Source organism: Anticarsia gemmatalis, chromosome 1, assembly GCF_050436995.1.
Source record: "Anticarsia gemmatalis isolate Benzon Research Colony breed Stoneville strain chromosome 1, ilAntGemm2 primary, whole genome shotgun sequence".
In the NCBI taxonomy this organism is placed as follows: domain Eukaryota; kingdom Metazoa; phylum Arthropoda; class Insecta; order Lepidoptera; family Erebidae; genus Anticarsia; species Anticarsia gemmatalis.
In genome coordinates this window covers 5,161,074-5,186,461 of record NC_134745.1, presented here as the reverse complement: position 1 = coordinate 5,186,461, position 25,388 = coordinate 5,161,074, and the positions used below count along the sequence as shown (strand labels likewise).

Genomic DNA, 25,388 nt, shown 5'->3' with positions numbered 1-25,388 from the left:
AAATTAAATTAATTTTTGAATCAAAACACAGTTCATGATTTGTGTCTTATATTTGAGTCAGTATATTTTTTTCATTTAAAATTAATGTTATTTTTAAATATTCTTATTTTTTTACCAACGACAATCACTATATGCACTCAAAAATCTTCGATTCTTGAAATTGTTTGTAAATTCATCAGCTATCCGGTATTCAACATCTTTTTCAAAAATCAAATTAGTATCTACTCTAAATAAACCAGTCCTGAAAAAGAATTACAGTATAGTGTAGGTTATAGTGAAAAAAACCTCTTCATAGACTTTATAAGTATTCCATCTTACCTATTCTTAAACAAATCACTATTCCCCATTAAATACGGTTCTCCTTCACAAGTATCCAAATCAAGTTCTTTCATATCTTGACACGGTGAACTGTACATATTATTATGTTTCACTGAATAAGCCATATAATGATACGATTTGCTATGAGAACAGCTACTTCCTCTACAGCCAGGCATGGATTTGCCACCGTTTGGATAGAAATCAGCGTCACCACATGGTGTTTTGTATCCTAAGCATTTTGTATTAGTATGTATGACTTCTACGTATTGTGCATCAGATTTAGCCAGTCGATGAGGTGAATTATACCAATATGGTCCAGCAGGATCTAAACCTAAAAATAGCATAGAATGTTCAGGAGGTTAGCGTACCTCAGTTGACAACTATTTGAGAGCCGTACATTGATTTTTTCCTTAAATTATAGCGATCAACAAGTTACGTTAAATCAGCAATGTACTGAATAGTGACCATCATTTCGACGTATACTAATTGTCAACTGAGATACAGGATATGCCTGCAAGACGCGGATAGACTTTAATAGCAAACATATAAATTCGAAAAGTACCTATTCACGAATCCTGTTATGGGTACGGTGTCAGTTTCAGATGAATTATTTTTCTTTTTGATTCCTGTATAAAACATACGTACCGGTTATTCTCTGTACTTTAGCTTTTGTCTCTTTACCTATATTGCCGGCAATATGAGCTCCTAAGCTGTGGCCGACTAAATGCAATTTGCTGTAAGTCAAACTGTGTGTTGTAAGCCATTTAATAAGTTTCGCAATATGACTCCCTACAGTCGGTACTGATGTGACTACTGTGAAATAATTCGGCGTACAACTGATTGCACACCAGTCCACGACTATGACATTGACGTCATCGTCCTGTAAAAAAGCTAAAAGAAAATGTATAATATAGTATAGTAAAGTAGTAGTTGATAGAGCAATATATTATTTCTCTTTTCTTTATTATAAAGACAGCTCCCGCACTAAGAATTGCTCTGTATCGCGCGGACTTTTACAAACGTAAAAACACCAGACACAAATTTCAACCAGACCCGAAAAAAGTATTTGTGGATCGCACAAATAATTGTTCCATGTGGGAATCGAACCCGACACCTCTCGAAGCAATGGTAGTGGCGTGGCGACCACTTTAACCAATGCGCCGCGGAGGTTGTCAATAGAATTGTATTAGTCCATAAAATGATTGATTTTATAATTATGAATACTCCATTATTATTTTTTAGATTACGTACCATCTTTTAGAATAGCATTCAGAGTACTATTGAGGCTTCCAAACCAGCCGTGTATGATGAATACGGTAGTTTTCGTAGCATTAAAGTTTGATTTATTAAAACTTTCCTCATCATTCGTTTTGAATATTTGACCAAAGTTAGGATTTTTCCTAAAATCATCAATTTATTTAGGTTTTCCTGAAAACTGGTACGATCATCGCACACATGTCGTTGCTTTAGGGTTGGTGTACCACAAGAGACCACATAATACATAGTACAGACATTTCACAAGTTGACCAAAGTAGTGTCGCGCGGTTGGCGTTATCGACACTAAAATTAACAACTTACACAGCTATGACTTTTTGGGTACAAGCATAGCCTTTCTTCCAAACTATTTTGGAGTAGGCTTCCAGTCTCACCGGATGCAGCTGAATACCAGTATTTTACATGGAGCGACTACTTATCTGATCTGAACAACCCAGCTACCTGGGTTATAATATGATACCCTTTCGTAAAACTGGTTGTCAGACTTTCAAGCTTCTGACTACTGTTAACGAATCTCAAAGATCTCTTCGAAAATGACAGCCGGGACCCACAATTTAACGTGTCTTCCGAATCACGGAGGAACTCGATATGTATAAGATGGTCACCCATCCACAGATCAACCTCGGCAAGCGTGGCTCACCCTAGAGATCGATCTGCGCGGCTGTTGTGATTTAAGCCACGAGCTCTTTGAGCTTTTTGAGTAACTGAATAAAGTGAAATAACTTAATCTGACCTCGTAAAAAGATAATATACATTAAGATCTTCTCTCTGTACTTTTGCAATGAAGTCTTCATTGACTGATTCAGAGGTGTAAACTCTTCGCATATGACTTTTGTCATCTGCTATAAAATAATAGTCATCGTTTTCATTGGCCATAGTTATCGTAGTCACTATAAAAAAAACATATGCATTTAATATCTTAAATCCTGAGTTTTTATTCAAATTTATAAAGTTCAGCAGGTATATAATTAAATGACTAGTCAATTCAATTATAACTAGTACAGTTTGTAATTCCCTATATATGAATTTCTACTCACATACCTTTAATCAAGACATATATGAGGATCATTGTAAACTGCGCCAACATTTTCAGCAACAATATATTCAAGTTGATTTGAACATTTTCATTTGAAATCATTTTCTACACTTTACCGACTGGTTTCTTGTAGTCACATACTAATGCGTGAAAGTCGATTCAGTTACAAATAATTACAATATGAAGCTCATTAAAATCGGTTTCAATTTTCACAGTTTACATTGCTTCATTAAAATTAATTTTACTGTGCCAAATGCTGGTCATGAAATTTACTTTGCATGTTGATTCTATATATTAATACGTGAAGCAAAAACTTTGGACCCCTTCTTACGAAAATTGCGCGGCCGCAGGAGTTTGAAATTTGGCACTCTTATAGTTTACTACCTGACCCGCGCAACTTCGCTTGCGTCACATAAGAGAGTTGCGTCATAATTGTCCCCGTTTTTGTAACATTTTTCGCTGCTACACCGCTCCTAATGGCCGTAGCGTGATGTTATATAAAAGCCTAAAGCCTTCCTCGATATATGGTCTATCTAACACTTAAAGATTTTTTCAAATCGGACCAGTAGTTCCTGAGATTAGCGCGTTCAAACAAACAATCAAACCAACAATCAAACTCTTCGGCTTTATAATATACTATTAGTATTATATAAGTATAGAAGTATAGATGTGTAGAGGGAGTTCAGTATGCTTGCTAGTTTTTTAACAATAATGCTTATAAAGTACAATAAAACATTTCACACACTAACATGCATGTGACATTTGTATTTGTATTTTTTATATACATAGAGCACTGATATAGACACACGTTTTATATGTTTACTGAGGTCTTACTGAATGTCATACATTTTTATATTGAACTAGCTGGCCAGCGCAACTTCGCTTGCGTCACATAAGAAATTTTTCCCCGTTTTTGAAACATTTTTTACTGGTACTCTGCTCCTACTGGTCTTAGCGCGATGATATATAGCCTATAGCCCTCCTCGATAAATAGGCTATCTAACACTGAGATAATTTTTCAAATCAAATCAGTTCCTGAGATTAGCGCGTTCAAACAAACAAACAAAACATACAAACAAACTTTTCAGCTTTATAATATTAGTATAGATATCTTAAAATTTAAATGTATTATAGTCGAATTTCGACTACTGGGCGACCACTAGTATGTACAAAAATGTATCTTTTAACACTCACTAGTTCACATTTGATTGTTGACTGCATAATTGGCCCAGATATGGTTCAACTTTTTCCAGAAAACATCAAATAAATTCAGATATACATCTGTTAATAACATTGAAGATAATATGAGCGATAAGAATTAAAAGCCAATATAATAAGGTTTCGTAATTCGTCACACGTGTTCATTAGGAATTATATTCACTAGTGCAATGCAGAATATTGCAAACGTTCTTAAAAAGTGTGGGCCAATTTGAAAAAGATAACAGAATCTCTAACAATGTTGTTCTAACAAAATACCTATACATACATATCGAATAATAATAAAATCGTTATCGAACAGATCCGTATGTTGAGACATCCCTTAAAATATCGTTTATAGTATTGAAAAATGTATAGTCTGGAGATTTTTCAAATCTTTTATTATACATGCATATTAATACATCTATAACAGCAATGTACACAACGCTTTAGCACAGATTTAGCTGATACATGTCAATAAGTAGGAAAATAATATTATCAAGAAATTTGATTGATTTAGCAAGATTTCACTGCTATGCTGAGATAACACATCTAATTATATATATAGTCCAAACATCTCAATAATTATATCTACCTTTGGACTCGACCATGAAGCTCTTGGTAGTTCTGTCTGCCTTAGTGGCGCGTAAGTTAATAGTAAAATTTATAGCAATTTATAAAACAATTTACCATAATATTGTTTTATGCAATTAGTATCCTAATTGTTTTTAGTTTGCGCCAGCCACGCTATTCCCACTATCCCAGGGGATAATAGTCACTATGTGGAGGGAGAAAGTCGTTACATCTGGATGCCTGATGGTGAGGGCAAACCAGTACTTGTAGACCTGCATGAACCGGTAGACGAGGCTTTACTGCAAACTAGAAATGGCGCTAATAACGCCTACTGGCTTTTCACCAGGTATGTAAGAGCATCACAACTGAAAATTTGAAATACCACTTGTTCTCACTCAAACTTCATAGATAGCATTTTTATGTATACTATACCTGTTGAGTTACCTGTAAATAAATAGCAATTAATTCTTTCGGTGTGTTTCCAGGAATAATCAAAACAACGCTCAGGTCATTGTCCACAATAACGTCAACACTATCTGGGGTTCCAACTACCAAGGCAGCCGTCCCTTGAAAGTAATCGTTCACGGATGGAACAACAACGGCAACACTGCTATGAATCCTCTCATCACATCAGCTTTCCTGGCAGTTCAGGATTGTAATGTTATCGTCGTCGACTGGCGCGCTCTTGCTAATAGTAACTACAACACTGCCGCCGCTGGTGTCCCCAGTGTTGGTCAGCACCTTGGTAACTTTCTCACATGGCTCATCAACACCGCTGGTGGAAACTGGAACCAGGTTCACTTGGTTGGATTCAGTTTGGGCGCTCATGTCGTCGGTAACGCTGGACGACAGACTGGCAACCGTCCCGCTCGTATTACTGGTAAGCAACTATTTAATTCAGTTAATGTACAAATTACTAGAGATGTAACGGTACAAAGGTTTACTATACGATATCTAATTTATTTTACAGGACTAGACCCGGCCGGTCCTCTATGGGGCGGAAACTCCAACGCTCTTAATGCAAACGCTGGTCAATATGTCGAAGCCATTCACACAGACGGTCATCTTCTTGGTATTTTTAACCCTGTTGGTAACGCAGACTTTTACCCCAATGGCGGCAAGAACCCTCAGCCTGGCTGCTGGGTCAGCACTTGTTCTCATGGACGTGCAACTGAATTATTTGCGTCCTCTGTCCGCACCAACCACTTTGTCGGCAGACGATGCGGAAACGTTTGGGAAGCTGAATTAAGTAGCTGCAATGGTGCAACCTTCAACATGGGCAACGGCATCGTCACCAAAAGAGGGTGAGTGGATTCAATTGCCTTTAATAGTTATATAACATTCTTTGATTTTTAGCAATACGTTTGTGATTTTCTTAAAAATAATAATTTGTTTTAGATCTGGTCTCTACGGGCTCTTGACTCGCAACGCCTGGCCTTTCTAAAGGAACTGTGAACTAAACCTGACCGACAACTTGAAAAGCAAAACTTTGGAGAAACACCCTAAGATTCAACCTTCTAAGTCAAAATAAATTTAATTTAAGATTTCATTCATTTGTTTTTTTTTTATACAACTTCCTCAAATATTAATATCATATAATAATGATCCCAAGTTCGTGGCCATGTTTCACTACAGATGAACTAATTGCAAAGCAATGTGTGGATAATTCTGACCCAGGTGTTTATAATATTCTCGTTTTTCTCAAGTAATATGCACAAAAATTGAGAGTATTCTATATTATTTATTAATATCTCCCTACTGAAAGAATTTGAGACTCAAAGCATTCTACGTGGCATTTTATCTTTTTAATGTCCAAGGGGTGTAACATTAAGATAAGATTAATTAAATGAATAAGAAGATTATTCCTATATTATCTAAATTGATTTATTGGCATGTATATTTTATCAGTTACAATAAGAGTTATCATAATTGATTTAATTTTCTTTGCTTTATCTGATTGGTCAGGAAGCGTGACGTATATATTCAATTTTGGTTTTGGATTTAAATTGTTGTTTGATTTAAATGAAATGCAATAAGTGCCCTAGTGGAGATAGTAGAATTATTATTTACTTAGTTAATGTTAAGGTTTGAGAAGGTTTCGGAAAACTTATAAATGACAAGCTGATCCACACACCTTCGCTTGCGTCACATTAGAGAGAATGGGTCATATGTTGCCCCGATTTTGTATTATTTTTTACTGGTACTCTGCACCTGTTGGTCGTAGCGTGATGTTATATAGCCTTCCTCAATAAATAGGCTATCCAACAATAAAATATTTTTTCAAATTGCACTAGTAGTTCCTGAGATCAGTGCTTTCAAACAAACAAACTCTTCGACTTTACGCTATCAAGTATAGATATTGTAAATGGTAAATCGATCCCAAAAGAATGGCTGAAAGATAGCCTTGAACAAAAAAGGCGATAATATTAAAATACCCACTATTAAAGAGCTTTTGCAATTGAATTTAAACTTTTTGCTTAAGTTCTATGCAATAATTTTACTCGTCAGTTCGACGCCTACCAACCAAACAAATAGGCCTTCTACCAACCACGTCTACATTGTTAAACATTTAATGGGAAAAGCCAAAAATACAACTGGCCTTTGCGTGTGGCTTTCGTACATTATAAAAGTCTTCGCCAGGGCCTAACACCAGCCTTAGTTAAAAGCATTATATTAATGTTAGGTTGATGCTTGATAATGATACGTACCATTTCCACACTGAGACTATGCAAGTCTGCCTTTAAGATGACTTGAACCAATACCCATAAGAGTTACAATATCATATCGTATACGTCATTAAAAAGTAAATATGACCATGCGATGTGGTCGCGTGAAAGCACATGCATGCATCACTGTAATATATACATATATAATAATATGACCTTAAGTGGACTAATAATTTTATACCAATCGTCGCGTCGTTTGTATTTTTTCCCGATTTCGACAAAAGGTGAGCCCTGATATTCGAAGCTCACAGAGCTCTTAAAGATTGAAAAGATGTAAACGAGCGTCTTAAAGTTATTATACGTCTTAACGTTAAATCAGACGTAAATTTTCAGTATCCAGTGAGAATTTCACGGATTTTTTAAATATTGAATGGGGAATGCAATGTCTGTGAATGCATGAAAATCGGACTTTGCGCCTGATTTTCCATCTGAGTCATCCAAAACTAGCCTTATAGCGTACTTCAAGTCGATGCTTATATAAAAATATAAAACACATTTTCTTCGATATTTATTAAAATTACGGCAATTATCCCGCCACAAATCTGTTAAATTTCCGCCTTAAAAGTTTTTCAATACGCTTCCCTGTTAATTTAGGTCACATCCAAGTACTGGCCAAAATGCATAAATCGCATTTAAAATTAAAACCTCTAAATTATTACTTAATAAATTAATAATAAGGTCAAATTTTAAATCAAGGATGTTCGGTTTTTCTCCAACATAGTTTACATGTAATTCGTAAGTTGTGGTTCTTTACCTCCCGTCAAATTTAAAAGTGATGAATAGGAAAGCGTACCTACCTGTGTATTGTATGAGAACACTTTGACGTTAAATATGCAGTTGCTAAGCATTGGAATATAGGTCATTATTATTAATTAAAACTCAGTGATTGATACAAACGTTTTTTAAACTTACATTTACTATATTCGACTACTCATGAAAGCTGGAAACAATGTGTTCAATCAAAGGTACCTAGCTCAATTGAGTAGATTATATTTTATACTTTATCTAGAAATTATTATTAATTACTCATTTCATTCGGAAATTCCCATCACAAGATGACATGTCGTTAATTTACATGACTTCGCATATTTCCTTATCTATTGATCTAGATTTATTATACTAATATATTACCGTAGCGTTTTGAATGTTTGTTTGTAAAAACTTTGATACTATAAAAAAATGTTAATAGCTTAAAGGGTAGCTCCTATCCCGCAATTTATCTTCTCTATTGTACCAAATCAACGAGTAGTATATTATGTTAAGTTGTTTATATGCAACTATTGGGTGGTCAATTTTATTTATCTAATCTATTGCAGTATGCAAAACATTTACCCATCGCTGTCCAGCTCTTGGCAAAATTCTCACGTAATAAGAGAGAGGGATTCGGTTCGTGCTCTAAAAGATATTTAGCGATTACTATCAAACAGTACTAGTGCACACGAACACACGTATGTTGACAAAAATGATCATTAATCTAGTGATTGAAGTAATTAGACAAGATATTATTATAATCTAATAAGTATTTCAAGCAAACATCAAACAAATAAATCGTTAAGATATTCATCTACTTGTAATATTGGAGATAAAACTTATACTTACCTAGTAGGAGATTGATAAATTTAAGAATTATTAGGAATTATTTTCACCTTAAGGCACCTCAATAAAATCCTGTAATGTGTTAGGTTTTCATATAAAAGTCTGAAGGATTTTTCGAAACGTTATAAAAACTTCAATTACGTTACATAAGGTAAAAATTGATACCAACTAAACTTACAAGATCTAGTATTTGTCTTTTTTGTTTGGTTGGTTGTTTTGCTTCATTCTAATATGAAGAAAAACCTTGCCTAAGCTTTTCGCGCTTCCTATTAAATCAAATTAATGCACTTGAAATACAAAAATGTATTATAACATGGTACCGAAATTGTAACTTTGATCATTAATCAATATCTTCTTTATACCAGAAGATAGACAGGTATATATATTAAAGACTAAACTGTAGACAAACCCTAAGAATTAAGTGGATATTTATGTCAAAACACTATCAAGAGCTGATTGATTTCACACGAGATTCTTTTGCTACTCAGTGATAACATTATTTATGCCTCTATATAAGCTGTCTAATATCTCAACAACCAGATCTACGCAGTCATGCAGCTCCTGGTAGTTTTGTCAGCTTTACTTGCGCGTAAGTTATAGTTTGCCTTAATTTATTGATAACCTCTTTATGGCATTAAAAAACACATAAAAAAGTGGTGCAAAGGTTGCTCGTTACCGCGCAGTTAATAAAATGGTCTCTTTGTAACCGATTGGAATTTAAATAAAAAAAATCTATAATCGTTTTACTATTTTATATTCGGAAACTACAACTAACAGGTTTAAGAAAAAACTTTAACGCTCTATATTGTAACGACAGCATTGCATTATGAATTACAAAAACAGATATCGTATTTCGTGCAATAACATTTTTCGTTTTATTAGTAAGCGCTAGCCACGTTATACCCGCTGGCTCGGAAGATGACGCCATCCCCACTATCCCTGGAGATAATAGCCACTATGTGGAGGGGAAAAGCCGCTACATCTGGATGCCAGACGGTGAGGGCAAACCAGTACTCGTGGACCTGCACGAACCTGTCGACAAGGAATTCCTTAACACTAGAAATGGCGCTAATAACGCCTACTGGCTTTTCACCAGGTTTGTATATCTCAATTAAACAAAGATTTAATTATGGAATTTACGAATTATCTTAACTTACATGAATATTCCATGTGTGCAGGAGAAATCCAAATAACGCTCAAGTCATTCGCATCAACCAGCCTAACACCATCTGGGGCTCCAACTACCTCGGAAGCCGTCCGTTGAAAGTGATCGTTCATGGATGGAGAAACAATGGCAATACTGACATGAATCCTCTCATCACATCAGCTTTCCTAGCGGTTCAGGATTGTAATGTAATCGTTGTCGACTGGCGCGCTCTTGCTAGTGCTGGCTACGGCACTGCTGCCGACGGTGTCCCAAGTGTTGGTCAGCATCTTGGAAACTTCCTCACGTGGCTCATCAACACTGCTGGTGGAAACTGGAACCAGGTTCACTTGGTTGGATTCAGTTTGGGAGCTCATGTCGTCGGTAACGCTGGTCGTCAGACTGGTAACCGCCCTGCTCGTATTACTGGTAAATATTGCCTTATAGTTATTATTTTATGGTCAACGTTATCCTATGGTCCCTTTTATGGATTCCGTATCCAAAGTGTCAAAAGGGAACTTTTTTAATGAACCGTGATAGTAAGACAGTTGAAAGCATTTCTGTTGCTGCTATAACAACATACTTTTCTATTTTTTATTTACATAAATGACCTAGCTCATATTGTTAAAAATAGCCACGAGATAGTATTATTCGCTGATGATAAACGTTGAGGATACTCTATTGACGAAATACTGATTCGGCTTTGTAAACTTTTTTAATCAGTAATAATTGTCATAGGACTTGACCCGGCTGGTCCTTCATGGGGTAACAACGCCAATCGTCTTGCCAGGAGTAATGGTCAATACGTCGAGGGCATCCACACTGATGGTCATCTCCTCGGTATCTTCAACCCTGTCGGAGATGCTGATTTCTATCCTAACGGTGGCAAGAACCCTCAGCCTGGCTGCTGGGAGAGCACGTGCTCGCATGGCCGCGCTCCACAGTTCTTTGCTTCCTCCGTTCGCACAAACCACTTTGTTGGTAGAGGGTGCAATAACGTTTGGCAAGCTGAACTAGGCACCTGCACCGGCGCAAGCTTCAACATGGGCAATGGCATCGTTAGCAAGAGAGGGTAAGTTTTTTTAATTTGTTATTAGGTAGATAGACAACATAAATTATGTTTAATAAAAATCCCTGGAAGTACTTTAGAAACTTTTGACAAAGGATTATACCTAAAAATGTAAAGACCAAAAATACGTCTAAATTACGTCTACGACTGTAAAAATAATAAGCTTGTTTCATGACTTTTGTTGATAACTTGACCTCTAGGCGGCAAATCAAGATGAAACAGCTTATTTGTTGCCCAGACTGAATAACTATACAACAACAAAAACCCTTAAATCTAACCATTTAGTTTTATGCGAAAGGAGTTGTATTAATGCAACTCTATTTAAAAATTACTGTGCTGTTTATGAATGCCCGTCCTCCCTCAGAATAAACGGCCGGCTTCAAGTTTTTTGGACTCCTCGATAACTAATTATATTCTGTTTCAGATCTGGCCTGTACGGTCTCAGAACCGGTAATTCCTGGCCTTTCTAAAGGAAGATGTACAACAAAAGTGAGCTGGACTTTCATTGATATTATTCTGTGACAATCATGGCTATAATAAATTTGTATAAAGTATGCAGTTTTTTTTAATAAACCTAACCCTATTTTGCACCCAGCAATAACAGATATTTTTCGATATCATAACCTTTAAGTAGTACCGTGCCCACAGGGTATAATTAGTCAATATTATATTGCTTATTAATTTTAATCCGTTTAGATATGGCATCTAAATGACAAATGTACATACTTTCATAATTAAATGTGTAAAACAATTGCAACATATTTTATTTTAATGTGTAACAATACTGACATATAAGCTACCGTCGCAAAATAAGCCTTAGTATCGGTATCCTATAGATATCCTAGCTAATATCTAATGAATATAAAGGTTTTAAAAACTCTAAAGCATGGAATGAATTCACTAATTTGACCTTTGACTAAAAAGTTTGGGAAAATAATTAAGTGTAGTTCCTGTATTGAAATAGTAGTTCTTTTTATATGAAACAGGATAATATCAATTGCCATTGCAAAAATGGTCAAACTAAGCAATAACAATGGTGGGATGTTACGAAGTGAACCTTAACTCGTTTATAAAAGACCTTTGTACCATGCCAAATTGTCAACTTTATTATTAGTCCATTGAAATGTTACTTGAGTTATACATTTTTTAGAGGATGCAATTTTATTTTTGGAATATGTGTGGGGGTCAATAGAAGCTTAACTTGAAGTTTTTGGGGTCGTCACCCTTGTCCAAGAAAAGGGGTTGGAAACACTTTTTTCGCTATCTCGAAAACAAATATGTTTAGTAACTTTTTGCCCTAAATTAACAATTAAAGATAACTTCTGCTTATATCTTCTTTAATTGTTAATTTAGGGCAACAAGTTATTAAACAGAGATGCAATATTCGGCCCTCAAATTAAAACATTTCAATGGACTATATATTTTATGAACATTATCAGTTTAAGATAATATTACGAAGAATAGTAAATTATTATTTATAATTTTCCTCTTGATAAAACTAATAATGTACACATAAACATTTAATCTCAACTACCTACGTGGATATTGATTTCAATCAAATTTGACATTCCTTAGATATCTTGCTTACAAAAACTTATTATGAAAATGTTCACAACATTGACACGCGCAAAATGTTTTGAAAAATATCAACAACAACGTCATCCTGTAAGACGAGAAGTCATCATGACGCGAGATTTTGTTAATTATTTTTAATTAGCAACCAACTCGCGGCGTACCTGTACAAAATATTTACTAGAACACATTTCTAAATAAGGATTTCTTTGAACTGAGTTACAATAATTAAGAAATTATTGTTTTTGTTTGTCGTATGGTTAGTGGTCAACCTAGTGAAAGAAAATTAAAAACATTGATACGAAGAATACTACTACAAAGACTACCTTAAATAATATTGTTAGGTACCTCAAACTTCGTGATTTTGTACTGTACTTGTGTAAAGTCATTTAGGTATTGCATCAAATGCGTCAAGCTACCTTGCTTGTTGATGCAATACCTGAATCTCTAACACACAATAAATTACAGACACTTAAATCACATCTGTTCCGTCATATCAGTTATCTTTAACAAAACATTTATAATTATAGGTATAGACCATTCTGACGGCATCCAAAAACATATTGCTATCAGACTTATCGATATATTTTGCACGAGATTTATACTAGTTTAACTGTAGATAACATCATAAATAATATATCAATTACGTCACTAATTGAGCAGATGTGTTTATAGACGATAGATAGGTGATGCTTCCATTGAAAGTGCGCGTATCTTCTATCTACTCGGAACAGAAAAGAGAAAAACGTTTGATAAAAAATGGGACTAACATTTCTGATGTTGAAACGTGGGTGCATTTCATTCTCTTCTGCTTAAATGTTCGCGTATAATTAGACATATTATATATGCGTGAATGTAAGACGATAAACACTTTAACATAGTCTGCATGTTCAATCAAGGGGCAGACCTTTTTTTGAATAACTTGAGTCATTTCGAAATTGTTTTCTTTTTGGCAAATTAGTATCAGACACGTTTGTGAAGGTAATTTGCATTCTTCATTTGTTTTTAGAGCATCGATCAAAGTGGAGATGATCACCTAACAAAGATTATTCTATATAACACGTGTTTCACTACCCAACTGACCTCTGTACCATACAACAACAAAAACTACTAATCGCTAGAAATAGATAATTAACTAAAGCTTTAACTTTTCCTATTGATAAAGAACATTAATTATTTTTATCAATAGTGGTACCACTCGATACTGATCAAAATATTTGACTTACTATCTTACGATTTAATAATCCTTTTATCCTATTGACCGAAATCAAGGTTACCAAAAAATATCATGCGATGCTTATATTTTTAAAATACAATCTATCATATCATTTGATCAAAAGTCACAATGGCGGTTTGCGAAAACACACGAGTTTCGAAATTCAATTAATCGTTTATACATTAAAGGGCTGGGCTTCTATGTGATTCATGGCATTTAAATAGACTACTTAAAATACACAAATATATTAGAACAAAATTCAACAAATATAAGTCTTGGTAGTTGTTACTCGGCTAATTTTGCCGAAAAACCATTTCATGAACAAATTGATATTCTGTGAAAAGATGCAAATACATAATAATATTATTAGTATTTAGAAATATATTCTGCTGGTCTAAATGAAATTTATATTTACTACTAGCTGACCCGCGCAACTTCGCTTGCGTCACGTAAGAGAGAATGGGTCAGAGTTTTCCACGTTTTTGTAACACTTTTTACTGTTACTCTGCTCCGTACGTAGCGTGATGATACAAAATATGCTTTTTTTACACGAAAAATATTCTCAAAATTATTTATATCTCTTAATATATCCGTCATTAAACCAGTTGCCATGACAACAGATTTTTGTTAATTCAATGTCATAATAATATTGATTATTCGGGACTTCGTTCGTCACCTGAATTTTCCCGGGAAATGCATCATTTTCCTGGGATAAAAAGTAGCCTTTGTCCTTTCTCGAGTATCAAAATATCTCCATACCAAATTTCATGCAAATTGGTTCAGTAGTTTAGGCGTGATTAAGTAGCAGACAGACAGACAGACAGACAGACAGACAGAGTTACTTTCCCATTTATAATATTAGTATGGAAGTATGGATAATAGTAAACGGGCATATAATATGCCTTTTCAAATTTCAATTACGAAAAATTCTTGAAAAAAAAAATATGACCTTTGACCTCAACATAAAAACTGCCTCCAAAATATTATATATTAATTGTATAACACATATTTTGCATTAAAAAGGTACGAGGAGTAGCACACACACGTTTTAGGACCACAAACATTACACAATAAATCACCACTACTCTCCCATCTGTAATACTTATCAATATTAACGTGGTTAGAAAATTGAAAACCATGAGGCGTTTAGTGTGTAAAGGGAGGAAGGAAATGGATTCTTACTCCACTACTGCGGAGATTTAAAATTCGTAATTTCGATCAATGAAAGAAATATTTAACTAAAATGATTGACGGGCGTGGTTTATATGCATTGTTGTTTTTTATTACCAGAATTTTATTGATATTCAGATATCAATAAAGTCGAATAATATATATTCGACTAATGCTGATGCATGATTAAGTAAAAAAATAAAATGATAGTTTTAGAATGTGCACAAATATCCGTTAGCAGGCAATGGGCATATCAGCATGTATTTGAGAACGATATCACGTTGACCCGACCCTACCCAAGATGGGATAAAAACTAAACAAAGAAAAAGTTATGATGACACCAAATAAACTTCTGAGTTTGATTTACAGGCAAAGAAGCGTTTAATATTACTATTAATTCTTCTTACTTACCTAAGAATCACGAGACGAGTTAGGTTCCCGTAAATATTTAGCCATATTATTACACCAAAAAATGCACAAGCCAACAAAATATTCGCTTAAAATTGGATTCTCATGTAATTTTAATATAGATCTGGGAAAAACAGTTCTCTAAAGAAAATAATTTATTACGGTGGACTCTTGCAGGCTTTAAAAAACAGGCTTAACGATAGAATATTTTTCATGACAATTTATTTTAGTTCAAAAAGCTTTTGGTTTTGTTATATGAAATCCAAATAACTTTAGAAAAATGAAGTTAAAAAGCCATAAAGTTTCATATTTTGTACATAATATATTATAATATTTACAAAATATAAAACATTTCGTTAGGTAAAAACCGAGCATAAAAATAAAAGTGACTGCAAATTTTCGTTTGTAAAAAGCGAGTTGATGTAAGCGAATCCTCAACGCGCGAAACAGATGTGCATTGATCAATTAAATTTATATTTTGAGCTTATCTTATTATCGACCACTGGTTTGTTGTTTTTAAAACACGAATCAAGTAATTATGATTGATGTTTATCTTTAATGTCTATTAAATCATGCTCAACAATTAATCTCATACTGAAGATGAAATTGCAGAAATATTGACCAATTACAAATAAAGTGGGGTACACACGTCTGACTTACATTCGCCCGCGTCTTAAAAAATAAGTATTCTAGCATATTAGGTATTTTATTATTTGTAAAATAATATTATTGTTTACTGGTGAGCAGAATTTTAACCAATTAAACTTAATTTATTTATTTTATTAATACCTTCTTCCACTTTTCATTTTTTAGATATAGCCCACTATAAATCTAAAGCAGATCATTTATTAATTTGGGTCAAATATAATTGACACTTATAATAATAGTAGTCGTTACATTTATTGAATGTACCACTAGCTCGGAAAAGGGCTTATGAGAAGAGCTAACAAAAAATTACGGCCACTCTATTCAATCGCAAAATTTAAAATTTACTCTATAATTGATCATTCGTGGAGCTGCCAACATTAAGCGATATACGTACAAGTATATAAATATTATATTATCATTGACATATACGTAAAGAGATAATATGCATTAAAAACGTTCTTTCATTTGGAGGTGTGTGAGATTTGCCAGCACTCAATGTATATATTGCTGAATTAAGCTTTAATGACGATTTTCGGTTACCTGGACGCCACTAATCTTATAAAACTTATGTCAAACAATCTAAAGATAGTGATGATATATGATAATAACAAGCTATTATCAAGCTCATCGATTGATTTTGCAAAGGATTCACAGCTGCTTACAGATAACATAGACAATATAAACGTTTCACTGACATCGAAAGTGAGACATAGCCACCGCTGGACTATACAATGAAACTTCTAGTTGTGCTCTGTGGTTTACTAGCGCGTAAGTGAATCATATTAAATACCTAGCCGTCATAACATGTAGAAATTTAAAGTGAACGGAAAATGTAATGTCGTGTAACTGTAACTGTGTACTGAAGAGGTTTTTTTCTTCAGAGCAATAAAAACATTCGGTTTTGTTTTAGTTAGCGCTAGCCACGTTATCCCTGCTGGCCCAAGCGATGAGGCCATCCCCACTATCCCCGGTGATAACAGTCACTATGTGGAGGGAGAAAGCCGCTACGTCTGGATGCCCGATGGTGAAGGCAACCCAGTACTTGTAGACTTGGACGAACCTGTAGACGAGTCAGTCCTGGATTCTAGAAATGGTGCCAACAACCAATACTGGCTTTTCACCAGGTTTGTATAGGCTAGTGTAAGAAAATAGTGGAAACAAAAGCGCGGGCTGTGATGACTTATACGTGCATTATAAATTTGCAGGAGAAATCCGAATAACGCTCAAATTATTCGCCACAATCAAGCTAACACCATCACAAGCTCCAACTACCAACGCAACCGTCCTCTGAAAGTGATCGTCCACGGATGGAACAACAACGGCAACACTGCTATGAATCCTACAATTACATCTGCTTTCCTGGCAGTTCAAGATTGTAACGTTATTGTAGTTGACTGGCGCGCTCTTGCTAATAGTGCTTACAACACCGCTGCCAATGGTGTTCCTAATGTTGGTCAGCACCTTGGTAACTTCCTCACTTGGCTCATCAACACCGGGGGTGGCAACTGGAACCAGGTTCACTTGGTTGGATTCAGTTTGGGAGCTCACGTCGTCGGTAACGCTGGTCGTCAGGCTGGCAACCGCCCCGCTCGTATTACTGGTAAATATAGTTTCTCAGTTATTCTTTTTCTTTTTATGACAAAAGGCATTACTTGATCCTTCTTTAATATATACATACCTTCATATTTTCTGTAATTTATGAAATATTGATACAGTTCTGTGGCATGGTAATGCGGATCTGTATTATGGGTTTCCTAAACTTTTCTACTTTTTTTATAGGACTGGACCCGGCTGGTCCCCGTTGGGGAGGTAACTCTAACGCCCTCAACAGAAACAATGGTCAATACGTCGAAGCCATCCACACTGATGGTCATCTCCTCGGTATCTTCAACCCTGTCGGAGATGCTGATTTCTACCCGAATGGTGGCAAGAACCCTCAGCCTGGTTGCTTAGTCAGCACTTGCTCTCACGGACGGTCTACTGATTTGTTCGCTTCCTCCGTCCGCAACCCCAACCGCTTCGTCGGTAGACAGTGCAACAACATTTGGGACGCAGAGCTTGGCAATTGCAATGGTGGCACTTTAGTCATGGGCAATTCTAACATCGGAAAGAGAGGGTAAGATTACACATTTAATTGAACGCGAAAAAACTTCTTCAGCGAGACGATTTTTTTCGAAATTGGTTTATAAAAATGCTACTAAGACATCTTTATGCTAGTGTAAGACAGCTTTATGATCGGCGTAATAATGTGATATTTATGTCCGTAGCCTAAACAATTGTAACAAATAAATCATGTCTGTAGTAAACTGTAACTAGAGAGACTTTATAAAAGTACGCTGCTCGCGATCATTGAACTAACTAACACATTTATTTTTCTTTTCAGACGCGGTCTCTTCGGACTCAGGACCGGTTCTTCCTGGCCTTTCTAAGGAAAACATCTAAGGGAGATATTTACTCAAAATTTGTTAATTGATCTTTTTATCCGGTTAATGCATTAAATTATATTTCTTTACAACTTTCTGTTTTGTTTCTCCTAACCAAAAACACTGTGAAACTAAATTTTAATGTCAGGTAAAAAGCATGACAACAGTGAACACAAAGCTTAAAACTGTATTTAAAATAGAAGGATGATAATTTAAATGTAATCAGAATCGTTGATTGATTTCGCTCAATGTTTACACCTACTCAAAGATAACAACAATAATATAAATCTTAGGATTGCAGACAAATTAATCAAAGCCACCTTTGGACTCAATCATGAAGCTACTGGTAGTGCTATGTGCTTTCGTGGCACGTAAGTATTTCTTATTTAACTTACATCATAATTCTTATATTAATCAAATCTTGAAAATTTCCTTATAAAATGAATATTTACTTTGGTCCGCAACTTCGACCGCGTGGAAAAACAATTAGGGTATTAGTAATTACATGTCAACACAGATTAAATACTAGCTGTCTGCCAGTTCCAATGCCAATTAAAAATCTATTTACACTCTGTCCATTATATTATCAGTTTTTTGACAGCTTGACGATTGACGTATTTAGTGATGTCCTAAAGAGTCTCAAATTCTATACCATTCCGATTATAGTACTATCATTAATCGAGTAACTAATAACAGATATAGAAATTTACATTCTGATTGAATATTGTCTTAGTTTTCTTTTAAATAAATCTAAACCCGTGTGATAACATAATGCTATTACATGAAATAATAATAATAAATAAGTACCTTAATCTTGTTTCCACCTATAGTTTGCGCCAGCCACGTTATCCCTACTGTCCCCGGGGACAATAGTCACTACGTGGAGGGAGAAAGCCGCTACGTCTGGATGCCAGATGGTGAGGGCAAACCAGTACTTGTAGACCTGCACGAACCTGTAGACGAAGCATTACTTAACTCTAGAAATGGTGCCAACAACCAATACTGGCTTTTCACCAGGTTTGTATAGCTTAGTTAAGAAAATAAAAATTTTGGAACTAATTCATTCATTTAACTCACATGAATATTCCATGTGTGCAGGAGAAATCCAAATAACGCTCAAGTTATTCGCATCAACCAGCCTAACACCATCTGGGGCTCCAACTACCTCGGCAGCCGTCCGTTGAAAGTGATCGTACACGGCTGGAATAACAACGGCAATACTGCTATGAATCCCACAATTACATCAGCTTTCCTGGCAGTTCAGGATTGTAATGTTATCGTAGTTGATTGGCGCGCTCTTGCTAATGGCAACTACAACACCGCCGCCGCTGGTGTCCCTGGTATTGGTCAGCACCTTGGAAACTTCCTCACTTGGCTCATCAACACCGCTGGTGGTAACTGGAACCAGGTTCACTTGGTTGGATTCAGTTTGGGCGCTCACGTCGTCGGTAACGCTGGAAGACAAACCGGCAATCGTCCCGCTCGTATCACTGGTAAATAACGTTCTTCAAAATGGTCCCAAGTCATACAGTACTAAAGTTGATAATAATTTTGATTTACGTCATTAATTGAACGTGTTTTCTGATTCCTAAACAGCTTGTCTAACCGTATTACAGGATTGGACCCGGCTGGTCCTCTATGGGGTGGCAACTCTAACGCCCTCAATAGAAACAATGGACAATACGTCGAAGCCATCCACACCGATGGTCATCTCCTCGGTATCTTCAACCCTGTCGGAGACGCTGATTTCTACCCTAACGGTGGCAAGAACCCTCAGCCTGGCTGCTTAATTAGCACTTGCTCTCACGGACGGTCTACTGATTTGTTCGCTTCCTCCGTCCGCAATCCTAACCGCTTCGTCGGTAGACAGTGCAACAACATTTGGGACGCAGAGCTCGGCAATTGCAATGGTGGCACTTTGGTCATGGGCAACGCTGTCATCAGCAAGAGAGGGTATGATTTCAAACAAATATTTAATGAAGTATTCAAAGATAATAATCTCATTATTGTTGTCACATTATCACTAACTGAAAAGAATATTTATGACAAGTCTGGTCATAAATATATTCTTTGTTTATATTTAATGTTTTTCTTCGTTTCTAGGCGCGGCCTCTTCGGCCTCAGGACTGGTTCTTCCTGGCCTTTCTAAAGAAAACATCTGATGGGGACACTAATTCGTAAATTACGTTATTAATAAATTCGTCCGTTTTTAAACTATTTTTATATGAATACACTTTATTTATAACTAGCTGACCCGCGCAACTTCGCTTGCGTCACATAAGAGAATCATAATTTTCCCAGTTTTTGTAACATTTTTCGCTGGTACTCTGCTCCTATTGGTCGTAGCGTGATGATATATAGCCTATAGCCTTCCTCGATAAATGGGCTATCTAACACTGAAAGAATTTTTCAAATCGGACCAGTAGTTCCCGAGATTAGCGCGTTCAAACAAACAAACAAACAAACAAACTCTTCAGCTTTATTATATTAGTATAGATAAGCATTTTCTTTTATTGCCATACCATTATATTTATAATCTACAGTGTGACTGTATAACATAATAAATTAGAAAATGACAAATTTAACACGAGGCACACTAATTACCTGCTCGGCCATTACAAATACTTCCAATCTCTTCCTATACATATAAACTGGTCTTACATATAAGTGCTATGGTTAAAAAAACTTTTTTATGGCCGATATTTCTGTGTTTCACTTTAACAAACATAATTTTTTTATGGGTTTTAAATTTTGTATTAAGGATGAATACCTCAAAGATATGTTTCATACTGTTATTTATGCTCACGTAAAATAAATATAGGAATAAAAATTCTAATATTCTAGAAGCAAAATTGTGATAAAATTCAAAAACAAGTATAAGCACAGTGTATCTTTTATAATTATATGTACTAGCTGACCCGCGCAGCTCCGCTCAAGCTTTTTTTCTTCCAATAAAAACCTTTTCGCACTTTCACTTTTAACACGGTCGAGCGGGATAAAAAGTATCCTCTGTCCGTCACCCGGACCTAAGTTACCGTCTCCTGGATCTAAGCTACCCCTCTACCAATTTTCCAATCTGTTTAGCCGTTCTTAAGTTATAAATGGTATCACTAACACCACTTAGCATATTATTATTATAGTGCAAATAGTGACTTGCCACTCTAAAAAGAAACTATAGCAGTTTTTTCAAGTGAAATATCATTGTATTGCATGTAATTTATAAAATGTTCACCAACGCGTAATGCTATTGATTTGATGTTAGGTACTTTCACATGGAGTGCTATTTTTTAAACATAGGTCTTTAGTACTGACTGGCTCAATGAATAAATCACCAATGCACTCGTGCACTCCCATCTTAATTACTGATCAATATTAACGTGGTTAGAAAATTGAAAACCATGTGCGTTTAGTGTGGAAAGAGAGGGAGGTACTGGCTCCTTACTCAACTAATTTCTTTTAATGAAATAAATAATTAACTGAAATGATTGATGGGCGTCGGACATTTTACTACCAGAATTTTACGGATATCTGACCTCTCAACTCAATTAATTTATTATCCGACTAATGCTTGCATGATCAAGCAAATAAATAAAAAGATAGTTTAAGAACGTGCACAAATATCCGTTAGCAGGCAATGGGCATATTAGGACAACCAAATTTGCTTGCAGCATGTTTTTAGAACGAAATTATGTTGATCCGACCCTACCCAACGTGGGATAAAGCCGAAATAAAGAAAGAGTAATAATGTCTCCAAATAAACTTCTGAGATTAATTTACCATTTAATGAACTGGACATGTACAAGCAAAGAAGCGTTAAATATTATTATTAATTCTTCGTACTCACCTAACAATCACAAGACGAGTTAGCTTCCCGTAAATATTTAGCTATATTATTACGCAAAAAAAGCACTAGCTATCAAAATATTCTCTTAAAACAGGATTCTCATGTTATTTTACTATAGATCCGGGAAATAGTTCTCTAAAAAAAATAATTTATTACAGTGGACTCTTTACAGGCTTTGAAAAACAAGCTTAAACGTAGAATGTTTTTCATGACAATTTATTCTAGTTCAAATAGCTTTTGGCATTTTATTGAATCCAAATAACTTAAGAAAAATGAAGTTAAAAAACCATAAAAGTTTCATATTTTGTACATATAACATAATATTATTGTATGTAAAGAATATGAAACATTTAATTAAATAAAAAGTTGAACATAAAAATAAAATTGACTGCAAATTTTCGTTTGTAAAAATCGAGTTGATGTAAGCGAATCCTCAACGCGCGAAACAGATGTGCATTGATCAATTAAATTTATATTTTGAGCTTATCTTATTATCGACCCCTGGTTTGTTGTTTTTAAAACACGAATCAAGTAATTAATATGATTGATGTTTATCTTTAAAGTCTATTAAATCATGCTCAACAATTAATCTCATACAGAAGATGAAATTGCAGAGATATTGACCAATTACAAATAAAGTGGGGTACACACGTCTGACTTACATTCGCCCGCGTCTTAAAAAATAAGTATTCTAGCATATTATTTTATTTTTCGTAAAATAATATTATTGTTTATTGGTGAGCAGAATTTTAACCAATTTAACTTAATTTATTTATTTTATTAATAACTTCTTCCACTTTTAATTTTTTAGATATAGCCCACTATAAATCTAAAGCAGATCATTTATTAATTTGGGTCAAATATAATTGACACTTAAAGTAGTCGTTACATTTACTGAATCTACCACTAGCTCGGAAAAGGGGTAGAGCCTTATGAGAAGAGCAAACAAAAATTCATGGCCACTCTTTTCCATCGCAAAATTTAAAATGTAATCTATAATTGATCATGCGTGGAGCCGCCAACATTACATTAGTATACCATATAAATATTATTATACTATCATTGGCATATACGTAAAGAGATAATATGCATTAAAAACGTTCTTTCATTTGGAGGTGTGTGAGATTTGCCAGCACTCAATGTATATATTGCTGAATTAGGCTTTAATTACGATTTTCGGTTACCTGGAAGCCACTAATCTTATAAAACTTATGTCAAAAAATCTAATGATAGTGATGATATATGATAATAACAAGCTATTATCAAGCACATCGATTGATTTTGCAAAGGATTCACAGCTGCTTACAGATAACATAGACAATATAAACGTTTCACTGACATCGAAAGTGAGACATAGCCACCGCTGGACTATACCATGAAACTTCTAGTTGTGCTCTGTGGTTTACTAGCGCGTAAGTGAATCATATTAAATACCTAGCCGTCATAACATGTAGAAATTTAAAGTGAACGGAAAATGTAATTTCGTGTAACTGTAACTGTGTACTGAAGAGGTTTTTTTCTTCAGAGCAATAAAAACATTCGGTTTTGTTTTAGTTAGCGCTAGCCACGTTATCCCTGCTGGCCCAAGCGATGAGGCCATCCCCACTATCCCCGGGGACAACAGTCACTATGTGGAGGGAGAAAGCCGCTACGTCTGGATGCCCGATGGTGAAGGCAACCCAGTACTTGTAGACTTGGACGAACCTGTAGACGAGTCAGTCCTGGACTCTAGAAATGGTGCCAACAACCAATATTGGCTTTTCACCAGGTTTGTATAGCCTAGTGTAAGAAAATAGTGGAAATAAAAGCGCGGGCTATGATGACTTATACTTGCATTATAAATTTGCAGGAGAAATCCGAATAACGCTCAAATTATTCGCCACAATGAAGCTGACACCATCACAAGCTCCAACTACCAACGCAACCGTCCTCTGAAAGTGATCGTCCACGGATGGAACAACAACGGCAACACAGCTATGAATCCTACAATTACATCTGCTTTCCTGGCAGTTCAAGATTGTAACGTTATTGTAGTTGACTGGCGCGCTCTTGCCAATAGTGCTTATAATACCGCTGCCAATGGTGTTCCTAATGTTGGTGAACACCTCGGTAAATTCCTCACTTGGCTCATCAACACCGGTGGTGGTAACTGGAACCAGGTTCACTTGGTTGGATTCAGTTTGGGAGCTCACGTCGTCGGTAACGCTGGTCGTGAGGCTGGTAACCGCCCCGCTCGTATTACTGGTAAATATAGTTTCTCAGTTATTCTTTTTCTTTTTATGACAAAAGTCATTACTTGGTCCTTCTTTAATATATACATACCATAAATAAACTATTCTACTTTTTCTTATAGGACTGGACCCGGCTGGTCCTCGTTGGGGAAGTAACTCTAACGCCCTCAATGGAAACAATGGTCAATACGTCGAGGCCATCCACACTGATGGTCATCTCCTCGGTATCTTCAACCCTGTCGGAGATGCTGATTTCTACCCCAACGGTGGAAAGAACCCTCAGCCTGGCTGCTTAATTAGCACTTGCTCTCACGGACGGTCTACTGATTTGTTCGCTTCCTCCGTCCGCAACCCCAACCGCTTCGTCGGTAGACAGTGCAACAACATTTGGGACGCAGAGCTTGGCAATTGCAATGGTGGCACTTTGGTCATGGGCAACTCTAACATCGGCAAGAGAGGGTAAGATTACACACATTTGATTAAACGCGAAAAAACTGCTCTTCAGCAAGAAGTTTTCTTTTGAGATTGTCTTTTAAAAATGCTACTAAGACATCTTTATGCTAGTGTAAGACAGCTTTATGATCGGCGTAATAATGTGATATTTATGTCCGTAGCCTAAACACTTGTAACAAATAAATCATGTCTGTAGTAAATTGTAACTAGAGAGACTTTATAAAAGTACGCTGCTCGCGATCATTGAACTAACTAACACATTTATTTTTCTTTTCAGACGCGGTCTCTTCGGACTCAGGACCGGTTCTTCCTGGCCTTTCTAAGGAAAACATCTAAGGGAGATATGCACTCAAAATTTGTTAATTGATCTTTTTATCCGGTTAATGCAATAAATTATATTTCTTTACAACTTTCTGTTCTGTTTCTCCTAACCAAAAACACTGTGAAACAAAATTTTAATATGTCAGGTAAAAAGCATGACAACAGTGA

At 35.5% G+C, this 25,388-nt stretch overlaps 6 protein-coding genes across 7 annotated transcripts; 5 read left to right on the top strand and 1 right to left on the bottom strand.

Annotated features, from left to right (window-relative positions):
* Positions 1 to 37: 37 nt before the first annotated feature.
* Positions 38 to 2,777, bottom strand: LOC142972946 (phospholipase A1-like). Of its 2 annotated transcripts, none has more exons than XM_076114412.1 (6): positions 2,635 to 2,777; positions 2,327 to 2,483; positions 1,570 to 1,718; positions 964 to 1,209; positions 319 to 649; positions 38 to 241 (listed from the first exon to the last, which is right to left on the bottom strand). In XM_076114412.1, exons 1-6 carry the CDS (start codon positions 2,729 to 2,731, stop codon positions 112 to 114), a joined length of 1,110 nt encoding a protein of 369 aa, XP_075970527.1. In that variant the 5' UTR covers positions 2,732 to 2,777; the 3' UTR covers positions 38 to 111. The 2 variants fall into 2 exon arrangements, with proteins under 2 accessions (XP_075970527.1, XP_075970535.1); XM_076114420.1 differs by having other exon boundaries at positions 319 to 643.
* Positions 2,778 to 4,434: 1,657 nt separating this feature from the next.
* LOC142972937 (pancreatic lipase-related protein 2-like) lies at positions 4,435 to 5,936 on the top strand. The gene is made up of 5 exons (XM_076114399.1): positions 4,435 to 4,472; positions 4,559 to 4,745; positions 4,885 to 5,279; positions 5,370 to 5,703; positions 5,798 to 5,936. The coding sequence occupies exons 1-5, from the start codon at positions 4,436 to 4,438 to the stop codon at positions 5,841 to 5,843; spliced, it is 999 nt and encodes a 332-aa protein (XP_075970514.1). The 5' UTR covers position 4,435; the 3' UTR covers positions 5,844 to 5,936.
* A 3,272-nt stretch (positions 5,937 to 9,208) lies between these two features.
* On the top strand, positions 9,209 to 11,486 carry LOC142972272 (pancreatic triacylglycerol lipase-like). Its single transcript, XM_076113279.1, has 5 exons — positions 9,209 to 9,310; positions 9,604 to 9,817; positions 9,900 to 10,294; positions 10,604 to 10,937; positions 11,359 to 11,486. Exons 1-5 carry the CDS (start codon positions 9,274 to 9,276, stop codon positions 11,402 to 11,404), a joined length of 1,026 nt encoding a protein of 341 aa, XP_075969394.1. The 5' UTR covers positions 9,209 to 9,273; the 3' UTR covers positions 11,405 to 11,486.
* A 5,168-nt stretch (positions 11,487 to 16,654) lies between these two features.
* Positions 16,655 to 25,308, top strand: LOC142972883 (pancreatic lipase-related protein 2-like). The gene is made up of 6 exons (XM_076114280.1): positions 16,655 to 16,716; positions 16,859 to 17,072; positions 17,154 to 17,548; positions 17,728 to 18,064; positions 18,332 to 18,379; positions 25,238 to 25,308. The coding sequence occupies exons 1-5, from the start codon at positions 16,680 to 16,682 to the stop codon at positions 18,375 to 18,377; spliced, it is 1,029 nt and encodes a 342-aa protein (XP_075970395.1). The 5' UTR covers positions 16,655 to 16,679; the 3' UTR covers positions 18,378 to 18,379; positions 25,238 to 25,308.
* LOC142972895 (pancreatic lipase-related protein 2-like) lies at positions 18,637 to 20,630 on the top strand. Its single transcript, XM_076114308.1, has 5 exons — positions 18,637 to 18,742; positions 19,202 to 19,388; positions 19,470 to 19,864; positions 19,988 to 20,324; positions 20,475 to 20,630. The coding sequence occupies exons 1-5, from the start codon at positions 18,706 to 18,708 to the stop codon at positions 20,518 to 20,520; spliced, it is 1,002 nt and encodes a 333-aa protein (XP_075970423.1). The 5' UTR covers positions 18,637 to 18,705; the 3' UTR covers positions 20,521 to 20,630.
* LOC142972889 (pancreatic lipase-related protein 2-like) lies at positions 23,511 to 25,308 on the top strand. Its single transcript, XM_076114294.1, has 5 exons — positions 23,511 to 23,627; positions 23,770 to 23,983; positions 24,065 to 24,459; positions 24,569 to 24,905; positions 25,177 to 25,308. Exons 1-5 carry the CDS (start codon positions 23,591 to 23,593, stop codon positions 25,220 to 25,222), a joined length of 1,029 nt encoding a protein of 342 aa, XP_075970409.1. The 5' UTR covers positions 23,511 to 23,590; the 3' UTR covers positions 25,223 to 25,308.
* Positions 25,309 to 25,388: the final 80 nt, after the last annotated feature.

What these genes read in the sequence shown, in the direction of transcription:
- LOC142972937 (XM_076114399.1), top strand. Translation starts at nt 4,436, where the DNA reads ATGAAGCTCTTGGTAGTTCTGTCTGCCTTAGTGGCGC. An exon ending in TCTGTCTGCCTTAGTGGCGC is followed by an intron (nt 4,473 to 4,558) that starts GTAAGTTAATAG and finishes AATTGTTTTTAG; the next exon opens with TTTGCGCCAGCCACGCTATT. An exon ending in GCCTACTGGCTTTTCACCAG is followed by an intron (nt 4,746 to 4,884) that starts GTATGTAAGAGC and finishes GTGTGTTTCCAG; the next exon opens with GAATAATCAAAACAACGCTC.
- LOC142972889 (XM_076114294.1), top strand. Translation starts at nt 23,591, where the DNA reads ATGAAACTTCTAGTTGTGCTCTGTGGTTTACTAGCGC. An exon ending in GCTCTGTGGTTTACTAGCGC is followed by an intron (nt 23,628 to 23,769) that starts GTAAGTGAATCA and finishes GTTTTGTTTTAG; the next exon opens with TTAGCGCTAGCCACGTTATC. An exon ending in CCGCCCCGCTCGTATTACTG is followed by an intron (nt 24,460 to 24,568) that starts GTAAATATAGTT and finishes TTTTTCTTATAG; the next exon opens with GACTGGACCCGGCTGGTCCT.
- LOC142972272 (XM_076113279.1), top strand. Translation starts at nt 9,274, where the DNA reads ATGCAGCTCCTGGTAGTTTTGTCAGCTTTACTTGCGC. An exon ending in TTTGTCAGCTTTACTTGCGC is followed by an intron (nt 9,311 to 9,603) that starts GTAAGTTATAGT and finishes TCGTTTTATTAG; the next exon opens with TAAGCGCTAGCCACGTTATA. An exon ending in GGCATCGTTAGCAAGAGAGG is followed by an intron (nt 10,938 to 11,358) that starts GTAAGTTTTTTT and finishes ATTCTGTTTCAG; the next exon opens with ATCTGGCCTGTACGGTCTCA.
- LOC142972895 (XM_076114308.1), top strand. Translation starts at nt 18,706, where the DNA reads ATGAAGCTACTGGTAGTGCTATGTGCTTTCGTGGCAC. An exon ending in GCTATGTGCTTTCGTGGCAC is followed by an intron (nt 18,743 to 19,201) that starts GTAAGTATTTCT and finishes TTCCACCTATAG; the next exon opens with TTTGCGCCAGCCACGTTATC. An exon ending in TCGTCCCGCTCGTATCACTG is followed by an intron (nt 19,865 to 19,987) that starts GTAAATAACGTT and finishes ACCGTATTACAG; the next exon opens with GATTGGACCCGGCTGGTCCT.
- LOC142972946 (XM_076114412.1), bottom strand. Translation starts at nt 2,731, where the DNA reads ATGATTTCAAATGAAAATGTTCAAATCAACTTGAATATATTGTTGCTG. An exon ending in GTATATTATCTTTTTACGAG is followed by an intron (nt 1,719 to 2,326) that starts GTCAGATTAAGT and finishes TGATGATTTTAG; the next exon opens with GAAAAATCCTAACTTTGGTC. An exon ending in AGTGATTTGTTTAAGAATAG is followed by an intron (nt 242 to 318) that starts GTAAGATGGAAT and finishes ATTCTTTTTCAG; the next exon opens with GACTGGTTTATTTAGAGTAG.
- LOC142972883 (XM_076114280.1), top strand. Translation starts at nt 16,680, where the DNA reads ATGAAACTTCTAGTTGTGCTCTGTGGTTTACTAGCGC. An exon ending in CAATACTGGCTTTTCACCAG is followed by an intron (nt 17,073 to 17,153) that starts GTTTGTATAGGC and finishes ATAAATTTGCAG; the next exon opens with GAGAAATCCGAATAACGCTC. An exon ending in CCGCCCCGCTCGTATTACTG is followed by an intron (nt 17,549 to 17,727) that starts GTAAATATAGTT and finishes CTTTTTTTATAG; the next exon opens with GACTGGACCCGGCTGGTCCC.